Here is a 19,935-nt window from a genome sequence, read left to right on the forward strand (position 1 = left end):
AATCATAGCAGAATAAGATTTTCTAAGAGTTGAGCTATATAAGCTTTAATTATCAGCTAGTGAGATGTATAGGAAATCTTATGGAAAAGTGTTTGTATTAATTCCTGTATTAAAAGAAGAATTATAATTTACATGTCAAGTGGCACTGCACTTACGATTTTCAATAAGAATATTATAACTGACCACAGCCTTAATGCTTCCCAAAATGAGCAAGAGCCCAGAGAGTAAAGAAGCTTATTTAGGGACTACTTTAATGCGTTTTATATCAGACGTGCACATATGATACTTAATGGCTTGGCATGCTAAGGTTTTTATCAATAACACATATCCAACTACCATTAATGCATGTTATATTAATATATATATCTCCAGATTTCATAAATGAGTATTTTTCTTACAACATTACTCATGCATCCTTACAGCCAAACAAGAAGCACCACTGTTTCTAGCAAAATGGAAAACTGAAACGAGAAAGGCAGAATAATCAGCTGCTACAGTGAGGGTGCAGTTGAGGGCGATGATTTCTCCTTAAGCAAGCAAAAATTACTAGCGAAGCAGCAGCAACGTAAAGCTAGATACCACTGCATCCAATTGCAACAAGGCCTATTTACAAGTATTGTAAACTGAGGAAATACGATTCTTAAGGCACCCTTCAATTATGTATATCTTTATACAGAAGAAAACATGCTTCATAAAACACCTGTAGCATAATAAACCAGTACCCCCTACACATACATATGCGAAGCACGATCAAAAAAACCAGCAACCTTCTCTTTGGCATTCATGATTCTTTACCTTATTAGTTGTCTTAATTCCTATAAAGGTTTGCCCCAGCGGTACAGGTCGGAAACGGCCATCAAAGTAGAACAGTCCAATGCAGGGATTGACGTGTAGAAATGTAGCAACATCAAGATAATTGGGTAATGTAGCTGAAAGGCCCAAAATCCTAATCATACTTTGTGTAGATTCAACCTATTGAAAAACAGAAAACCTGTAAATGATCCAAGTGTGTAAATGAGCCAAGAAATCAAGCACAGAGTTTTAAAATGTCCCTTATAAAACAGTAATGTGAAAGAAGCATTTAATATTTTCTACAGAAGGTGAACAATAGATGTGAGTTAGTGATTACCCTGTATTGAAGAAACCAGAGCACTCTGCAATTCCATCAGATCCTGCTTATTCATCTTTCTATTTTATTGTACTTTTGCCCTCCAAAAGGTTAGCAGTCATTAATTGACATGAAGGAACAATAGCAGTAAAACTGGCTTTGTTAAGAAGGGATAGTCCAATTTATAGGCAAAACTAGGACAGATAATTTGGTATCATTTCTTCCTTAGTCCAAATCACACCACAATTCTGAAAAGAAAGAAGAATGTAATTCATATCATTCCTCGGTCTTGGCTTTTGCTTAGACCTTTCCACAACTCTCTTAGGCAATCTATTCTAGCTCATTACTATGTGCATTTCTCCAGTATGTAGCAGTACTTCTGCAGAGTTGAAGATATTTAAATACCAAGAAGTTGCTCTGCAACAGACTTTTTTTCTATCTTTTTTTTTTTTTTAAAATGCCCCAAATGTTTGCATTACATGCCTTCCCATGCGATAAGGGACAGAAATGGTGCTTTACAATGAAATACTCTGTTCTGTATAAAAGCCTGCATGTTACATGTATTTCCAGGTAATTTTCAAAAAGAATGAAACCAGCCAAAAGACTTGAACGAGGAAAGTAAGCAAGAATTTTCCCATTTCCTTCTGGAATATTAAGAGCTGTGTAGGCTGGCTCACAACTTTCTTACTAGCACAATTATTTAGAAGCAAAGTAATTTTCCTCAAAAGGCTTTTTATACACTATAACTGAAGCCATATATGAGGTTCTCAACTTGTCTCAAATGCGTGAATGTCTCATGATGAGTAAGGCTGGAAACTTCTACCTGCCTAAGTCCTGTTCAAAACAATATGAGGTTTTACTTAGAATACAGGTGCTTGAGTTAAAGTGAAAGGAAGTGCCATGTAATTAAAAACAGATGAATTAAAAGTTTTCAAAAAAGATGATTAAAAAGTATATGAAGAGCATTCTCAAGGAAGATAAAATACACCATACCATAACACAGACCTGGCGAATAACAAGCACACCAAAATAATAAATCACAAAAGAAACCACCCCCCCCAACTCCACAGACATCAAGCAGACAAAGTAAACCACTACGTTGCCTGGTAATGGACATGTCCCACGGCAAAAATTTGGTGTGGACGCAACCAACTAAACGACACAGAAAACCTGGTGATTGACCCTTTTGCAGTTATACAAAGAGAGCTTTGCAAAGGAAAGACCACGTACAATAAAATCTTATATGTAAACAAAAATTTTGAGCTGACTGGGACAAATGAGAGATTTCATTTTCAAAAGTCTTCCATCTGCAGGGAACAAAAGCAGCATTCACCTTTAAGAGTACAAAAAACCATTCTCATTTCTTACGCATCTTTTTATAGCTGGATTATGTGATGACCTAAGGGCTACAGTCAACCTCAACCACACACTTTTGAGGTTTTTTTTGTTGTTGGGTTGGGGTTTTTTTTTTGGGGGGGGGGGGGGGGGGGGGGGGGAAGTGGGTGGTTTTATTTTTTGTTTGTTTGGGTTTGGTTTGGTTTTGGCTCTGTCCCCTGGAGCACCACCTCCTTCTGCACTGACCTTGGTGTCTGCAGGGCTGTTTCTCACATGTTTTTCTTCACTCCTATCTCTCTCAACTGCTGCACAGTATTTTTGCCCTTTCTTAAATATGCTTTCCCAGAGGCACCACCATCTTGGCTGCTGGGCTCAGCCGTGCCCTGCGGTGGGTCCGCTGGAGCTGGCTGGAACCGGCTGTGTCCGGTATGGGGCAGCCCCGGCCTCTCCTCACAGAGGCCGCCCTGCAGCCTCCCACTACCAGCACCTGGCACCTCCACCCGCTACAAAAGTTTAATTTACTTAATGTTTATATACTTTTTTTTTTTTTTATACTTGACTCTGTAAGAACAGTAACCACTTGCTGATATATTTATCCTGTACTTTGTTCACAATCACCTGATAATAAGTACAAAAATCTGGAAGTGTAACTGAGCTCCAACCTGGAAAATATTATTTGATTTTGCTAAATTCAATAACAGTTTTTTCCAAATCTCCTAAGAGCCTGAAAGCACTAGTTTGAAAATGTGCTCAGTTCCATCTGAAGGTAGGAAAGCATTTCAAGTATTTAAACAATTAACAAGAACTCTGCTTAATAACCATGGAAGTATGAATTTTTACAGCAACTAACTGTAAGTTGTTTGTTCAGAGTTTTCTTTCAAAATACAAACAATGCTTAGAGAACGGTTACAGTTTACTGAGATCTGCCACTTTCAAAATCTTTGCAAAAAGAAGCCATTTAACTTCACTGATCTGGCAGTCGGCCCTGGAGTTAAGGCGCTGATTGAAAACCCTGAATTACAACTCCGCATGAAAACCACAGCAGACAGTTAACACAAGTGAGTAACTAAAATTACAAATATGCATAGCACGTTTTAAAACAAAGTATATTTTTATATATTTTATATTATACTTTACATATATTTCTGCATACGTACATCCTGCCTACATAATTTTTTCAATTTATAAATCTAAAATTTACAAATCATTTGGACAACTAATTTTCTATTTATACCAAGCCACAAAAATCAAGTCAGAGTGCTATAAGAAATCAGGCAATAATGTCTCTTGCTCTATAGTAACATTTTGTTAGTCTTCATAATTAAATAAAGACTATTAAGACTCTAAATCATTCCATCAATATCTTTGACTTCTTTCAAGGCCATCCAAACAAAAAAATCTTTATTTTTTACTATATACTTTTATATTCACTTAGCAACACAAAATATCAATAATATATATATATATATATAAAAATCAAGAAGCAAAAAGAGGTACATTTACCCTAAAAGACAAAATGTATCACAATAATTCTCCCAATTACTTTATGCTCACATCAAACTCAAACCCTATGTGTCTTCACATCATCACATACACATACAGAATGACTTTTGTTTATTCTTTTAATTATACACGGCCATATACAAACAGCAGTGACTAAAACTGTGTTAAATTTAAATGTTAGAAAAACAAATTTACCTGAATATGCAACCATAACACATGATTTATTTTTGCATTTTCTCTGTGATTATAATTCACTTTCAATTATTTATCTATTATTCATCTATCCAAGCACTATAGAGACTTAATTTTTCATAATGGTTTTTAGAATTCTAACATATTTTTAGAACAGAACTCGCTGCATACATTTTTAAACTACTTTTCTGACTTTCCCTTTAAAAGCAAGCATTAATACATTTTGCTCTCAGATACTTCTAAAGAAAAGTCTTGAAAGTGTACAGATGCCCTTTGTAAATACAGTATTTTATTTTTAAAATACTTAATATTTTATATATTAAGTATTTATTCTTAATACTTAATATTAAGAATATTAAGTATTATTATTATTTTTCATGTGCTGGATCACTTATTATTTGGTCCTAGAAGTCCCAATTAGAGATTGTGCCTTCATATACAAGACACTAGGAACACATAGTGTTTTCCTGAAATTGCAGTAAAAATTACTGAAAAGACATTTTGGATGACAAAGTTTTCTGTTTACATTCCCTATCACTGGCTGGTGGTATGCAGCTAAGTGCGTTTTCTTCACTACTGGCACACAATCTCAAACATTTTAATCCTCATATGTGTTTAATTATCTCAGTGAAAATATAAGCACCATTTGGAACTTACAAGTCTTTATTTGGAAAACTGAACTGTCACAGTATTTGCACATCATGTTCTTTGAAAGCTTTACTATATTTTATTGATTTGCTATTACATGAAGTAAGAAATAAAATTGCCATAACTATATTTAAGTGACATATCTAATTAGTATATCTAATTCAGAAGCATTCACGATGGCATGTGGAGAACTGACAGCATGTTCACCATGTACGTTCTCAGAACGTGATTATCACACCATGAAATTCCATGTATACAGAAAAAATAAACAGAAGATAGCTATCCAGCACCGATTTCCACACTCAAGCATCATCTGCGTTTACATTGTAAATGATAAAGGATCAGGTATGGGAAGTGCCTCTCTGGATTGTAAATTGAGCACAGCAGGATCATTTTCTTCCTAATAGGTTTTAAGATTTGCATATCATCTCATTACATTATAGCCACCACTTGAGAGCATACAGAGCATGCATAGAGATACTCTTTTATCTGACTTCTAAAGTTCTTCCTGAACTTTGTGATCTTGGCAGTCTTCCCATTTCCATGTATTAAAATATCACATTCACAGAATGAATTACAATCAAGCTGGAAAGCATATCCATGATTGTTCAACTCGAGCACAGAATTAAGTGAAGCAGACAAGTTTACATATTCTAATCTTTGAAGAATTGTCCACTGGTTAGAAATTAATCTGATATTCAGATGACCCAGGATCACTTCAACATACCCTCTACAGTCAGTCTGTATGCCCTTCAGATGTACACTAAAGACAAGATACACAGAAAATTAGACACAAGTGTTTCTTAGTTTTTAGTCTAGATGTTCAAGAAGATGAATTCTTAACATAGGTTCCTGAGTTGCCTGCTCAACAGTGGTAAGAATGAAGTACTGCATAGAGGGATTCACATTAGTTATGAGTTAGTTACCACCCTGCCCTGAGAATGTCTCTAAGTCTCAGCCTCTCACAAGATCTATGTTTTTCACATTATCCAAAAGAAAGGAGAAAAAGAAAGGAAAAAAAGGAGGAATTCTTAGAACGTTTTTTTAAAAAAGAATTAAAGGTGTTTCAAAATGACTAAGAAGGAAGTTTGTTAAAATGTTTCACCAGTGTTTACTTGTTTATTGATATCTTGTTTACTGTCTAATGAAAGAATTAAGTTGTCAATCAGTCCACATAGGGGGGTAATTTCCTAGTTTTAGGAACAAAAATGGAAAAAACAGTAAAATTGCAAAATCAAATGTACATAGTAAAAATGCAGTTACTAATACTGTTTTGAAGATTCTACATAGGATATCTACAACACAAATGCTCTGCACAGAATGCATTTGTTACTAGGCAACCATCTAGTTAAGTAATTTTATAAATGAGTTTTACTCTGCTTCCAATGAACCCTGAAAATACTGTGATCTCAGTCCTCCATTTAGAACATATTTAAAAATCTAGAGGTAGTGAAAAAATGTAACCATGCAGAAAGCACTATTAGAAGCCATATTGTTTTCCCTCAGCTAAATATTAAGTATGCAATACTTTGCCTTAAGAAATGACATTTTGAATATACCTATTAAGAGATTTCTATGCCCTGCAAAGTGCCATGTCAGTTTTTCTTGAATGACAGAATGCCTTTTCATGCTATGCTTACTATTTGTTCCCAAACTAAGAAACAAAAAGAAATACGAACCCTTCTACAAATCAGTTTAACTGCTTTACCATATTATGAAAGAGCATAAAACATATGACAATCACTATTACCTTTTAAACTCCATGGATATATCATGAAAATGGAAGAATGTTCACACATCAAGAATAAAAAAAATGACATTGCAGAATGACTTCCTGACATCACTTGCATGCAAAGTAACAGAAAAGCTTCTGAAGATTAATTCAAATATCTGATACATAACATTTTCCAAATGGAGTTTAGGTTTTGTTTTAAAAAAGTATGTTGTTTTAAAAAAGTAATTTTTACACAGCTACAAGGTTGCCAGAAAAGACAAGACAGATCTAGACTCATGTAAGGCATTAGACATACGGCTGCACAACATACTGTTTAAAAATAAGATAACAGCATAGCAAAAAAAAGTATTAAATTTATCACAAGCTGATGAACTGACAGATTTTAAAGAGAATGTATAATTGAAAAACAGCAATTAAAAAGGTTTGCCTCTAATTGCTTTCTAAGCCCGACTCTATTCAATAATTTTATCCATGATATGCAGTAAATAAAAAATAACTGGTGACAAGAAGAGCAGGTGATTGGCAGAATTAATATAACTGATGTGTGTGTCAGCCATACAGATAAATCTAGGTTGATGGTCCCATTCAAACTAAGTTTCTTTTAATTTAGCTCGTTCTAAAACAGGCCACAGCTGCAAAACGAGACACTATTCTCAGGAAACATTCTAATAGCAACAAGTGAATCCTGCAGCAACTATAAAGAGGTTTGTCTGAGGACTTAGTGAACAAGCATCTGAATGCAATCTCCGAAGATTATGTGTTAGCAAATGAAGTACATGCAATTTTTAGAGGTAAAAAAAGGATAGAACTGAGTAATAGGAGGAAAATGCTGTAAAAATACATATTGCAAATATAAGAAAGCTCAGCAAAAAAAGCCCCACAACACTTATAGTTGGAAACCAAAAAATTATTGTAGAAGTAATTTCAGTAAGCTTGTTTGGCTTATTCTGTAAAAGAAGATGCTGAGAAACTTGATCAGCCTATATAAGGAACATCAAAGGGAGAAAAGACTAACAGCAGTCACTCAAGATGAGAAATGAACCAAATGAAATGCCAATGTCATTATTTACTGATGCATTCTAGTCCCAAAAGACACATATAGGAACTACAGTGGGCTGTCATTAGAAAAAAGATATATAGACCTAATCAGCTGTTCTTAGGTCATTAGCTATCAGCCTTGCCTTTTTTTTTTTAAACTGCTCAAATTTTCTTCATCAAGAATGGGATCACAAGCACATAAAAATTCCTAATTTGATAACAATTAGGCATTTGGCTTTGGGTGAGAAACCTCTGAACTTGTTTGCTTCTGATTTCTAGTAAGGAAGTAAAAGAAGGAGACAAAGGGACAGAAAAAAGGGGGTAGAGGAGATAATAAGGAACTAGAGATATTGAAAATGCATCCAGAGCAAGGAAAACTACATGAAGGCTGAGAGGGAAAGTTTCTTAAATAAAGTGTCATGAGAAAAGAAAGCTCAGAAAGGAAACATGAGAATTTCCCGGGGAAGGAGAAGAACTCCACCATCTCATGGTCACTGCAGCCAAGGCTGCCTTTGATTCACATCCCCAACGAGCCCCTCTTTGTTGGTGAGTATGAGGTACAGCAGGGCACCTCTCCTCCTCGGCTCCTCTACCACCTGGAGGAGGAAGTTCTCATCAGTGCCCTCCAGGAACCTCCTGGATTGCTTGTCCTGCTGTGGTGTCCCACCTATTATTTATCTAGCAACTTTGTTGATCTAAGACAAAAACATAAAGCAATTGAAACTTAAATTTGGAGAATGAGACTGTGATGAGAACAATATTTGTGTGTCTAAGATGTGAGCTTTGGTTCCCCAAAATCTGAGAAATCTTTTACTATGGATTTTCTTCTATTTATCATTCACATAGTTGAGAGAAGGTATCAAAACTCACACATCACTCAAGTATAATATTCAGTATGCTTTTTGTGAAAAAATACCCGTAAGCAGCAAAGAAGTCATCACAATCTCTGAATAATTATGACAAAATAATTCAGTGTCCTTTAAAAGCGGTCAATTTTTTTCTTTCAAGCTAATAAGCTTAGTAGATATTACAGAAGTGTGGAAAGTTTGATTAAAAAGTTTAAGCATTTCAGTTTTACATCTGCATTATGCTCTAGACTAAAACTTTAAACATCAAAGCTATAAATTGGATTCAAAGAAGTTGTTTGATGTTATACCTACAGTATATAACAGAGCTCAAAGCAATTTTCCCACCAAAATGTTTAGCAAAGTCAATTTAAATCACTTGCAAAAGCATTCTCTAAAATTTGAAAAGTGCAAACATGCACGAATATGCTGTTCATTCTGCTATGAGTAAAACTGTCAGCAATTCCAATATATATGCTCCTTCCAGGTTTTAAAAAAACCCTCATTCTAAAAAATGCCATAAGTTAAAAAGAACATGTTAAAGTCTTACTGTAAAGTGGTGTGACTCAGTGTTCATCTGGGGGAAAGTACAACCATAATTCAAGTATTTTGAGGTACAAATTAGGACAGACTTGCTAATGCATCAGGATATTCCCGTTTTCAGAATGCATTTGTATAGCTGTATTTGTACAGCATATGAATACAGATCTCAAAACATTCTTGTCTGGCACAGTTGTAGGCCCAAGTAGCTAGCTGAACACTCATTCTTAAAAAGACACCCCCCCACCCCCCAAAAAAAAATCCATTGTCTGCTTTTCTATTATCCACTATCTAAGCAAAACAATCCTCAAACTCTCCAACAAAACAAGAGAGATGCTTTTTCTGTAAGCCAGGATAACAAGCCTTGCAAAATGTAAAAGGCACTACATTATACATCCTGACCTACACGGGAATCATGACATTGTCTCATAAGATAGTCTCATATACAAGGCTAGGGAAGTATGATCCAGATGAAACTATAGGTACACACCATTATTAGAGTAGCTATTAGTGATTTATTGATAAGGCTGAAGTAGTATTCAAAGGAATTTATCACAGTTCTGTCCTCGAAGTGATACAAGAAATGACTGTTCCAGGTCAGACCAAAAATCCAACTACTTCAGTACGCTGTCTCTCACAGTGGCCAAAAGGGACAGCATAGAAATGTCAATTATATTTGCCAGCATAGCCCCCGGTTACTATAGCCCCCAGTCTGATCTAGTGACTTAATCTGCAATGGATTTTTCTTTGAATTACTTGTCTAATCACTTTCTGAATCCCTCCACTACAAATTAGGAAAAACTAGTCAATATTTCTGATGCCTTAAAACAGTGTACAAATCAGGTAATTGATTTCAGCAACCACTGCAGTGGTGCAATAGACAATAAGGATATTTTAGATTTATGTCAATCTTGTTTTTGTTTTGTTTTGGTTTTTTTTGTTTTGTTTTTTTAAGAACTGAACAATTATTCTTACCTCCTGTGTGCATGAATATTGAATGAGTATGATGTTGCTACAGCTATCAATGAAAAATATCTTCTAGAACTACTTTCAGAAGGGCTGGAGGGGAGCTTGATGTTTCATACAGAATCATCGAAGTCAGAATGACATTCTCCAGGGATGGGCTGAATATCCTGGGTTTAGTTCCTGCTCCAGGGACATTTATGAATTTGTATCAAAATGCAGAAAACAGAACTATGAGCAGGAAACAGAACCAAAGAAATATAACCAAATATTTTTTCTTTGCAAAATATCATTAAAACATTATTAGGTGTGATGTTTTTACACTTAAGACATCTGTAATAGTATTTTCACTAAACTCCAGTGAAATACTTCTGAAATTGGAAAATTTATGTTATCTTTTTTAGTCATCGAAGAGAAGTTCCAGTAATTTCATAATTAGTTACGGATATATACTGTAAACTTCATAGAGCTATGCTTGCAGGCTCAGATGCTGCAGTATAACATTTCAGTGCAATTTTTAAAACTAACCCTCTTATTATTTGTTTCCATATTAAAAAGCTAAAACACTTGTACAAAACATCTCCTGTTTCTTTGTCCCCAAGCTTTCTGGGAGGCTTGCAATTCAAAATATTTTTGTCTGGAATTGTTTTCTACTGCATAATTCTAAATATTTCTGCAAGTAGAAAATACAAATATCTGTTTAACTGTGGGGGGGTTTTAGTGTATTTTTACACTGTAAATTTTCCCTCTTTTCAACTACCTTGTAAAGATTCATAGTGGCCTCCAATACTGCCTTTCTTATCAACTTAGAATAAATAAGATCTTTGGAAAGGTGGTGAGATAGTTAATTTCAAGATTTGTGTTTTGTATTTCTTCCCAACTGTCTCACTTAAGGAAGGGTTACAAATGAGTAGCTTCAATTCCAGATGAATTAAACTCCAACTTGGTAGGTAAAACAAATCTTGAAATCCTAGAAGATTAAAGCACCCTAGAGAGCTCTTTTTTAAATGAGTGTTGAAGCAAGATACTTCTATATTACAATAAACGCACTAAGGGTAGGATTCAGTACCCAAGACATAATTGCCTCAGATTTTATATTCCTTAAGTTACCTGCACAGGCTTGACAGACACAAAAGGAAAGGATCTATGGGAGATTTGTGTCCAAATGAAGCAGAAACAGGATGCCAAGCTGAATAATGTAGGGCAGATAAAATGGCTCTAGACATCTATTTTGGACAGCTGAAGCCTACCTTACAAGTCTCACAAAACTTCGCATTAAAAAATGAATGAGTCTTGCAATCTGACATGAAGACAATGACCATCACGGTCACTGCTAAAAGCTGAGGTGCTTTAAAGACACCTAAGAAAAAAAAGGTAATCAAATCCATTTAAGAAAGAAAATACAATATCAAACAGGTTAAGCTTTAGTGCCCTTGAGGTAGTTTAAACTTTACAAAGCCCTACTCTCCATAAAAAAAAAAAATCCTTTCCAAGTTTAGCTTCTTCTAAGGCATTATTATTTATGTTGTTCTTTATACAGGAACTTTACACTTTCTGTACTGGATTATAGCAGACAACCATTTTATTCCGTTCTTAAAGGAGCTGGAATCAGATGATTCAGAAAGCCTTAACAAGGTTAGTGTAGCCTTACCAAGAAAAAAGCATCTTGAAAGCTAAAAGGCTTTAAACATTTAACATGCTACAAATAGAGCCATAACAATACCAACTGTGTTTATTTTTAATTTGTTATAGATTATTTGTATTAACATACTTTTCCTCTGCATGACCAAAAAAAAAAGAATAGCACTCTATCCTCTCCTTACCATTATTTATTTATCCTAATTCCATCCTTTTTATTCATCCCTAAATTCCATGTTTTATTTTTCTTGTAAATGCACATCTCACCATTGAGACCAATCTTATTTATTGCCTAACTCTCAATCCTTCTTTTGTACAAGATTTAAGAAAAAACCTCACACATTCATCCTTTTCTCCTTTTGCCATTTCAAATCTTGGTATTTAGAAAGTACCACTAAAGCATGGGGGGGGTGGGAAGGAGCAATTATGCTAAAGTAAAAATTACATAGTATTTTCTAGCAGTGCTGAAAGTTTTACCTAGATTTAAGACACTACTTTTCATTAAAAAAAATTTTCTCCTAGGAAAACTGCTAATTAAAAATCAGCATTCCTGGTAAGAAAATACTTTCAATTTTGATTATGTTAAAATATTAACCTGATTATTATTTGTTTAAAAATGTTTAATTTTGCTGTTACTTGTACAGTAAGTAAATCAATATTAAGTAGATAAATCATAAGTAAAGAAATAGCTCTGTAATAAATTAGGCTTCCTAGGAATCTGATAGTTGATATAATACAGAAGAGAAGGTGTTTATACTTGTGAGATAACAAAGGTAGAAGACACAAATTTTTCTTCATTCTTAATACCTAATAGCTGTAAAATAAATTGTAAGCTGCCTAAGCATTTTGATTTCGTTGTCCAAGAATTTATCTTTTTACACTGAAATCTATCTATTCTTGACCAAAATAAATTTCTTTTGAAGTTTTTTTCGCTCTTACCTGACGTAAAGTACGTGCTACTATACTTTCAAGTACTGGTCCTCTGTCTTCATGCAATAGATGAACTTCATCGAGAATCAAGAGTTTTACCAGCTGAGAGAGGGCTACATCACCAACACTTTTTCTTGTCACTACATCCCATTTCTCTGGAGTAGTCACAAGCATCTAGTAGAGCAGAAAAAAGAAATATTCAGCATTTACAAAAAAAAAAAAATCCAGATTCAAATTTGTAAAACCTCACTATTTTAATATACAGCAGAGTAAATGCAATGTAGAACTTAACAAAGCTATCTTAAGTATACCTACTTTATATATTTGAGGCAGACACAGTTTGCTAAATCTACGTGTGTTGGATGGCCATTTGTAGGATTCAGTATGGAAAACCAAATGGAAAGATCAACTAATAACTTCAAGCTACTGTGTATCATTTGTATACATTTTCCACATTAAGACAATTAAGCAGCTATCCAGAATCAACTCCTTATATAATCGTGAGTCATTCAATATATGACTACTAAAACTTACCTGTGATAAAATATTTCTAACCTTCACCACAGCACAGTAAACACCTAAGACCCCCCTTATACCTAAGCTTGAGCTGATAGTTGGGGTTCAGTTCCTGAACCCGGTTCCCCTCCCAGTTCCCTATGAAATGCTTTCTCCCTAAAGCCTACTTTCAAGTTGTACATTTTGATATCTTGATCCTTGCACTGGCAAAACAGATTAAACAACTTCCACCAGTCCTGGAAAAGCTAACTTCCAAACTTTATTGTTTCATGTAGATACATCTGTGGTAAGTCTCTATTATGGTGCCATTTCTTGTATGCTCTTGCAATGGCTTCTCTGTTTGCATAAATCCCTAAGTAACAGACTGTCAAACAGACAGAAGTGAGGTACATTCGATTGATGTCCCAACTGCCAAACAATTATAGTACCCTCCATTCCCCACAATGACAACATACTCAGCAGTCACCTCATGTGACCTTAACAGAAGAATTCAGGGAAGCAGCATTTTAAAATTTAAAATCAGACATAAAGTGGTCACTCTAAAAAAAGCATCTCACTTCCCCCCCCCCCCAAAATTCTCAGCTTCTCTTTCAAATAGAAGTAGAAATGCAGATTCCTCATATACTATACAACAAAACTAATTTCTTATTTAAGTGCCAACTGCTATGTATAAAACCTCCATAGAATGAATCTCACCCACCGAAATTCAGCAGTAACTTGCCTGCAAGTTATGACTATGATTTAAGGGCAATTATTTATTGCCTATTCATAACAAATCTAATGAATCACTATCAAAGCTTGAGGTTTCTGGGACAGGCACAAAGCTTACCCTACAGTCTCACTTATCTCACAAAAAAAGAACTTAGAACTATTAAAATAAAGGTTACTCTGTAACTTTGCAGTTGAAAATCCCTCAGAAAATAAAAAGGAAAATTCAGATTCTGTTGTTTCACAGGCCTCAATATAAAAGTTTAGAAATTGGGCAAATCTTGTTCAGGTGATATCTAGAGCAAAATGAATGCTTTAATGAGTAAAAGACGATGGGGATTGATTATCTTGATTGAAATGAAACTTTTAAAAAATTCAGCTACCAATCATTGAAAGATATTAAGAATTGGCAAAATAGGGAAACTTCTAACAGCTTTGATAAAAAAGCATGATACTAAAAGAAAACACATCCCAGTGATCATGAACCTGTAAGTGGTTCATGTTTATAAATATGCTTATCAACTTGTGACAGGATCTAGAGAACAGGACACTTGTTTTCTAAAATTCTACTGACATGAGCATATTCCAATCATCCTATAAGAGGATAGATATATCAAGTGTTAGAGAGATAAGCAAACTAGGTTTATGATAGAGCTTTTAAAATAGGAATTCTAAATTGCAAGAACTTCCTACTTCTATCAGTATAACTTTATTTGACAAATTATTTTTAACTAAATTGCCAATTTTCCCCCCCCAAACATGTGGGGTAGTTTCTTTGATTCTTTGACAGATTTTGATTCCAAGGTTATTTTAATACAAATTTTAGTATCAAGGCCTTGGACTCTTAAAGCAATATTACATTCATGTTTTTCTTCTCAATATTTTTCTATAATTCTACTTAAAGAAAAAAAGAACAAACAGTAATAAATAAACTTTAACATTTAGTATTTGATGAACTCATGTTTCTCATCACAAATAAGAATTGAGTCTACAATCAGACAGGAAAACATGCATCTGATCCCTATCCATTCTATCCATAATAAACATGGTTTATGATTGGGCTTTCTCTTAACTTTAGATGTTCAGAAATAAAACACTAAGACAACACAGGTGTGGCCTCAGCAGTGCTGAGTAGAGAGGAAGGATCACCTCCCACGACCTGCTGGCAACACTTTGTCTAATGCAGTAAGGGCACATTGCTGGCTCATGTTCAACTTGAACACCCTGGTGGGTGTCCACCAGGACCCCCAGGTCCATTTCTGCCAAGCTACTTTCCAGGTAGTCAGCCCCCAGCATATATTGATGCATACGGTTACTCCTCCCCAGGGGCAGGACTTTGCACTTGCCTTTGTTGAACTTCATGAAGTTCCTGCCAGCCCATTTCTCCAGACTGTTGAGGTCCCTCTGGATGGCAGCACAATCCTCTGGTGTGTCAGCCACTCCTCCCAGTCTCATACCATCAGCAAACTTGCTGAGGGTACACTCTGCCCCATCATCCAGATCATTAATGAAGACGTTGAACAAGACTGGACCCAGTACTAACCCCTGGGGTACACTGCTAGTTACTTGCCTCCAACTAGACTTCGCGCCACTGATCACCACCCTTTCGGCCCGGCCATTCAGCCAGTTTTCAATCCACCTCACTGTCTGCTCAGCCAGCCCATACATCAACAGCTTCTTTATGAGGATCTTATGGGAGACCGTATCAAAGGCCTTACTGAACTCTAGGTAGACAATATCCACTGCTCCACCCTCAATTTACCTGGCCAGTCATTTCATCATAGAAATTTATGAAGCTGGTCAAACATGACTTCCCTGTGGTGAAGCCAAGCTGACTACTGATGATATGATTTTCTTGTCTTTCATGTGCCTGGAAAATATTTCCAGGATTAGCTGCTCCATCACCTTCCCAGGTATGGCTGACTGGCCTGGCATTCCCTGGGTCCTACACTTCTTGACCTTGTTGAAGACAGGAGTGATACTTGCTTTCCTCCAGTATTTGGTCACTTCTCCCAGTTACCATGACCGATCAAAGATTATCAGGAGTGACATCACAATGACATCAGCCAGCTCCCTCACCACTCATGGATGCATCCCATCAGAGCCCACGGACATATGTATGCCCAGTTTGCCTAAGTATTTCTTGACCTGATACTCTTCCACCAAGAGTGCACTTTACTTGCACCAGACTTCCCCCCCAGTCACTGGGACTTGGGATTCCTGAGAGCTGGTCTTGCTAGTAAAGACTGAGGCAAAGGAAGCATTCAGTACCTGTCTTTTTCATGTCCTGTGAACCATGTCCCCTGTCTCATTCAGGAATGGGCCCACATTTTCCGTAGTCTTCCTTTGGTTGCCTATGTCATTGCTTTGACATCCCTGACCAGATCCAATTCCATTTGGACTTTAGCTTTCCTAACTTGATCCCTGGATGCTCAGACAATATCTCTGTATTCCTCCCAGGTTACCTGTCCTTGCTTCCACCCTCTGTATGCTTCTTTTTTGTGTTTGAGTTTGGCCAGGAGCAACTCGTTCATCCATGCAGGCCTCCTGGCATTTATGACCAACTTCCTATTCGTTGGGATGGACTGCTCTTGAGCTTGGAGGTGATCCTTGAATATTAACCAGCTTTCTTGGGCCCCTCTTCCCTCCAGGGACTCTTGCAAGCAGAACTCCAAAGAAACCAAAGTCTGCTCTCCTGAAGCCCAGGGTTGTGAGCTTGCTTTTTGCCCCGTTCCTGCCTCTCAGGATCCTGAACTCCACCATCTCATGGTCACTGCAGCCAAGGCTGCCTTAGATTCACATCCCCAACGAGCCCCTCCTTGTTGGTGAGTATGAGGTACAGCAGGGCACCTCTCCTCCTCGGCTCCTCTACCACCTGGAGGAGGAAGTTCTCATCAGTGCCCTCCAGGAACCTCCTGGATTGCTTACATCCTGCTGTGTTTTTTTCAAAATATTAGAAAAAATGTATCTTACAAAACACATGCATTTATGAATAATTTTTTCTTCACTTGATCTCCACAAGATATATCCTGATAATATTAATTATTCTCCTCAGAGAAATGTTTTTCCCTGCACCGCCTCACAATATTGTTCCAGTCCAATTTTTTTACCATCAGAATATATCAGTCTTTACTAATTACCAAGAATTACTGCCGAAGAGACTTTGTGATATTACAGAAAAAGATGTCCTGCAATATTAAAAACTTAACACATGAAAGACTCACTGAGTCACTAATATCACTGAGAGAGTGGTGGTGTGTGTGGGGCGTTTGTATGTTTTGTTAAAATATTACTGGGTATTTTGTTAGCAAATACAGATTTTTCAAACACTTGTACTCCTACAAAATAGTAGGTGTAAAAATGTATGACCATATTTTATGAACTGAATTGTAACACTACTACAGATGCAACCGTTACCACTTTAAAATGAGCCATGTCAACCACAAAAAATTAGCAGCTGTACTTCCACAGAACATTAATTAGCAAACAGCGAGGAAATATATTTAGCAATGCATATTAAGACTTTAAGGTGTGAAATACTACAAATGCAAGCTACTTAGTTAATTTGCTAAATCTAAATTGGCAATGTTCAGATTGCAGTCTTTTTTTTGTCAGTCATGTTATCAGGATATATATTTAAAATGGTATCATTAATTCTTCTGTTTCTGAGTAATGACTAAATATTCATTATAATGGTCTTTTACTTTGATCTTAATTTAAAACAGCAATGTTAATCAAAGTAATGACCTGAATTAAAAGCTATAGTTGATACACTCTCATTTAGTAAGACCAGAGATCTCCAGAGAACGTCTTGCCAGAAAATATGATTGCTTCTTATATTTGTTTTGCAGATAGAAATTACAGTTGAGAAAAAAATTCCTCAAAAAAAGTCCAAACAGATCAGCTTTGTAGTCTTAAACCATAAACTGAATTCAAATATATAAAGTACTAATTAAAAATATCAGCTAAAAGAAAATGTTGACTATCAGCAAATGTTAACAAAGCTACAGATTATTTTTTTCAATTAAAATAATAAACAAAGCAGCATTATGATCCATCTCATAATTAGTTTTAAATGCAGTAGTGGCATTTCTTTTTATAATTAATTTTCAGAGACAATGTATTTTATCCACAAAGTTACAAACTCAAAACTCAGATTCAGCAAAAGGATTCTGCTTTCTGTTTGGGGGCAAGGGAAGGACACAGTAACAAAGTCTTGAAACATCTTTTTAATATTTTTTTTTTCTTTGAGTTGAGTTACCAGCACACTGAGAAGCATGTTCATTTATATTGCTATTTCACCACTTCACCTCTTTCAGTATTGAAATAGCTAGAAAATAAAGTGTCACATTTGCTTAATGAACTGCAACTCATGCAAGACATTTCAATCTGGCTTTTGTATTAGGGTATGGCTGAATAGAAATGGGTTAACTGTCAATATTTTTACTGTCAACTTAAATTTCTCTCCACACATACAATTCTCCTTTTCCAATGCTTTTTGGATTATCATTAGTAACTATTCCACACTGACTTTTTCTACTAGGGAAAACATGGGCATATCACAAAGAGTCTTCTGTCTTAGGTGAGGACTGCCGATCGATTTCACTGTTATACCAAAAAAGATAACGGTTAAAAAAAAAAAAAAATCTTTCAACCCAAAATTATTTAATTTAGCTTTGGCGTTATTTAACATATCCCTACATTACTTTACATAATGTTCAGGTAAGAACTCAAACCAAAAAGTCTAATTACTTCACTTTGAAAAATGAAGTCAAAAGGGACGATACTAACTGATAATTTCAACATCAACTGACAAAATTTTGAGTGACCGTGAAAATGCATTCTTCTATAATTGCACGATTTGCTAACTATTTTTGTCAGTTTCTCTTCAGTCCCCTTAGAAGCCAGACTTCACGGTAAGAGGAAGTTATGTTTTTACCATAGTTTCAGAAGATCAACATGTTGAAAAATGCAGGGTTTTGTTGATGTTGTTTGGGGTTTTCTTAGAAAACCCCTTAGAAGGTTTCTTAGAACCCTTTCTTAGAAAAGGGTTATCGTCTCACTGAAATCAAATGACCTTCCATTAATTTCTTAGAGTCATGATCTTCCATTAATTTCTTAGAGTCCAACATTAATTCCTAGCAGTTGGCACAGCCTGCAGGTTTACCTTTTCAACAGCTCACTTGCAATCCTTTGAATTTGTTTGCTGCTTTAAGTTCTCCCAAAAACATCTTGCACATGACTAGTATCTGATTTCTACCTGAATAATTTGTGCATACACTCTGAGGCTAGTAAAACTATGGTAATCCCCTCAAATTCACACTTCCACAAGTCCAATCCACATATGAAAATATTTCAGAACAAACTACGTAAAATATTTAGTTATAATGTCCCATACTACGAAATTTACGGCTTTTAAGTTCTTCAAGACCATTTCCAAGAACTCTTTTCCTCTCTTTAGCCACTTTGCCTCCATGTATGTCTGCCACTTATCTGACATTTTGTCCCTTTCATATACACAACAATAAATCAAAACTCAGACACCCACCCCCCCCGATAACTTCCTAATTACTATGATTTCCAGAAATCAATTAGGAAAGACCTAGGTCATTCTTCCTATCTGCCAGATATTGTCAAATCAAAACGTACAAAGAACTGGTTGACTCAGATCTCAGGTTAAACATCAACTGGGACGACAGGAGAAAGGGACTGGTTTTCCATTTTTGTTTTAGACAACATACCATTCTGATTACAAAAAAGAGGGAGAACAGTTGGTTGTGAATCATCAGTTTAGTAAATTAAATTCTCCCTGCCCCATTATCTTGAAAGTAGATTCTCAAAATAGTCTACCTTACATCTGTTCAAACCTTTTTGGAAGGTAAGACATCATTAGTAAAGTAGGCACGCATGGCAAATTTTAAACATGTTCTCATTTTAGGTTTTTGCTTTATCAGACCTGGTAACAACCTAAATTTTGAGACTGACAATGGGTTTATATAAGTTTGCATATTGTGATTGAGTAAACATCCTGCAAGCCAAATCATACCTTTGGCAATTGCTCTTCAAACAGATTTTTATAAGTTTTTATTCATGATGCACATGATAAAGAGAATTCAACTATTATTTAAATACAAGACTTCTGAATGAATTGATTCAATTATTACAAAGTAAAGACATTGTTAAATTTCTTAGAGCAGAGATTTTATGGACATTCCTGAGAATAAAAATGAAACATT

The 19,935-nt window shown here is 35.5% G+C and overlaps 1 protein-coding gene across 2 annotated transcripts in view; it reads right to left on the reverse strand.

Annotated features, from left to right (window-relative positions):
* Window positions 1-19,935, reverse strand: part of ASCC3 (activating signal cointegrator 1 complex subunit 3) — a 289,617-nt gene that overhangs the window by 163,865 nt on the left and 105,817 nt on the right. For both annotated transcript variants that reach the window (XM_075498453.1, XM_075498452.1), the window contains exons 11-12: window positions 12,485-12,649; window positions 796-972 (exon numbers count right to left, since the gene is read on the reverse strand). In XM_075498453.1, the coding sequence (XP_075354568.1) occupies window positions 796-972; window positions 12,485-12,649 (342 nt within the window). The remainder of the gene's footprint in view (window positions 1-795; window positions 973-12,484; window positions 12,650-19,935) is intronic.

The sequence above is a fragment of the Mycteria americana genome, chromosome 3 (genome assembly GCF_035582795.1).
Source record: "Mycteria americana isolate JAX WOST 10 ecotype Jacksonville Zoo and Gardens chromosome 3, USCA_MyAme_1.0, whole genome shotgun sequence".
Classification (NCBI taxonomy): domain Eukaryota; kingdom Metazoa; phylum Chordata; class Aves; order Ciconiiformes; family Ciconiidae; genus Mycteria; species Mycteria americana.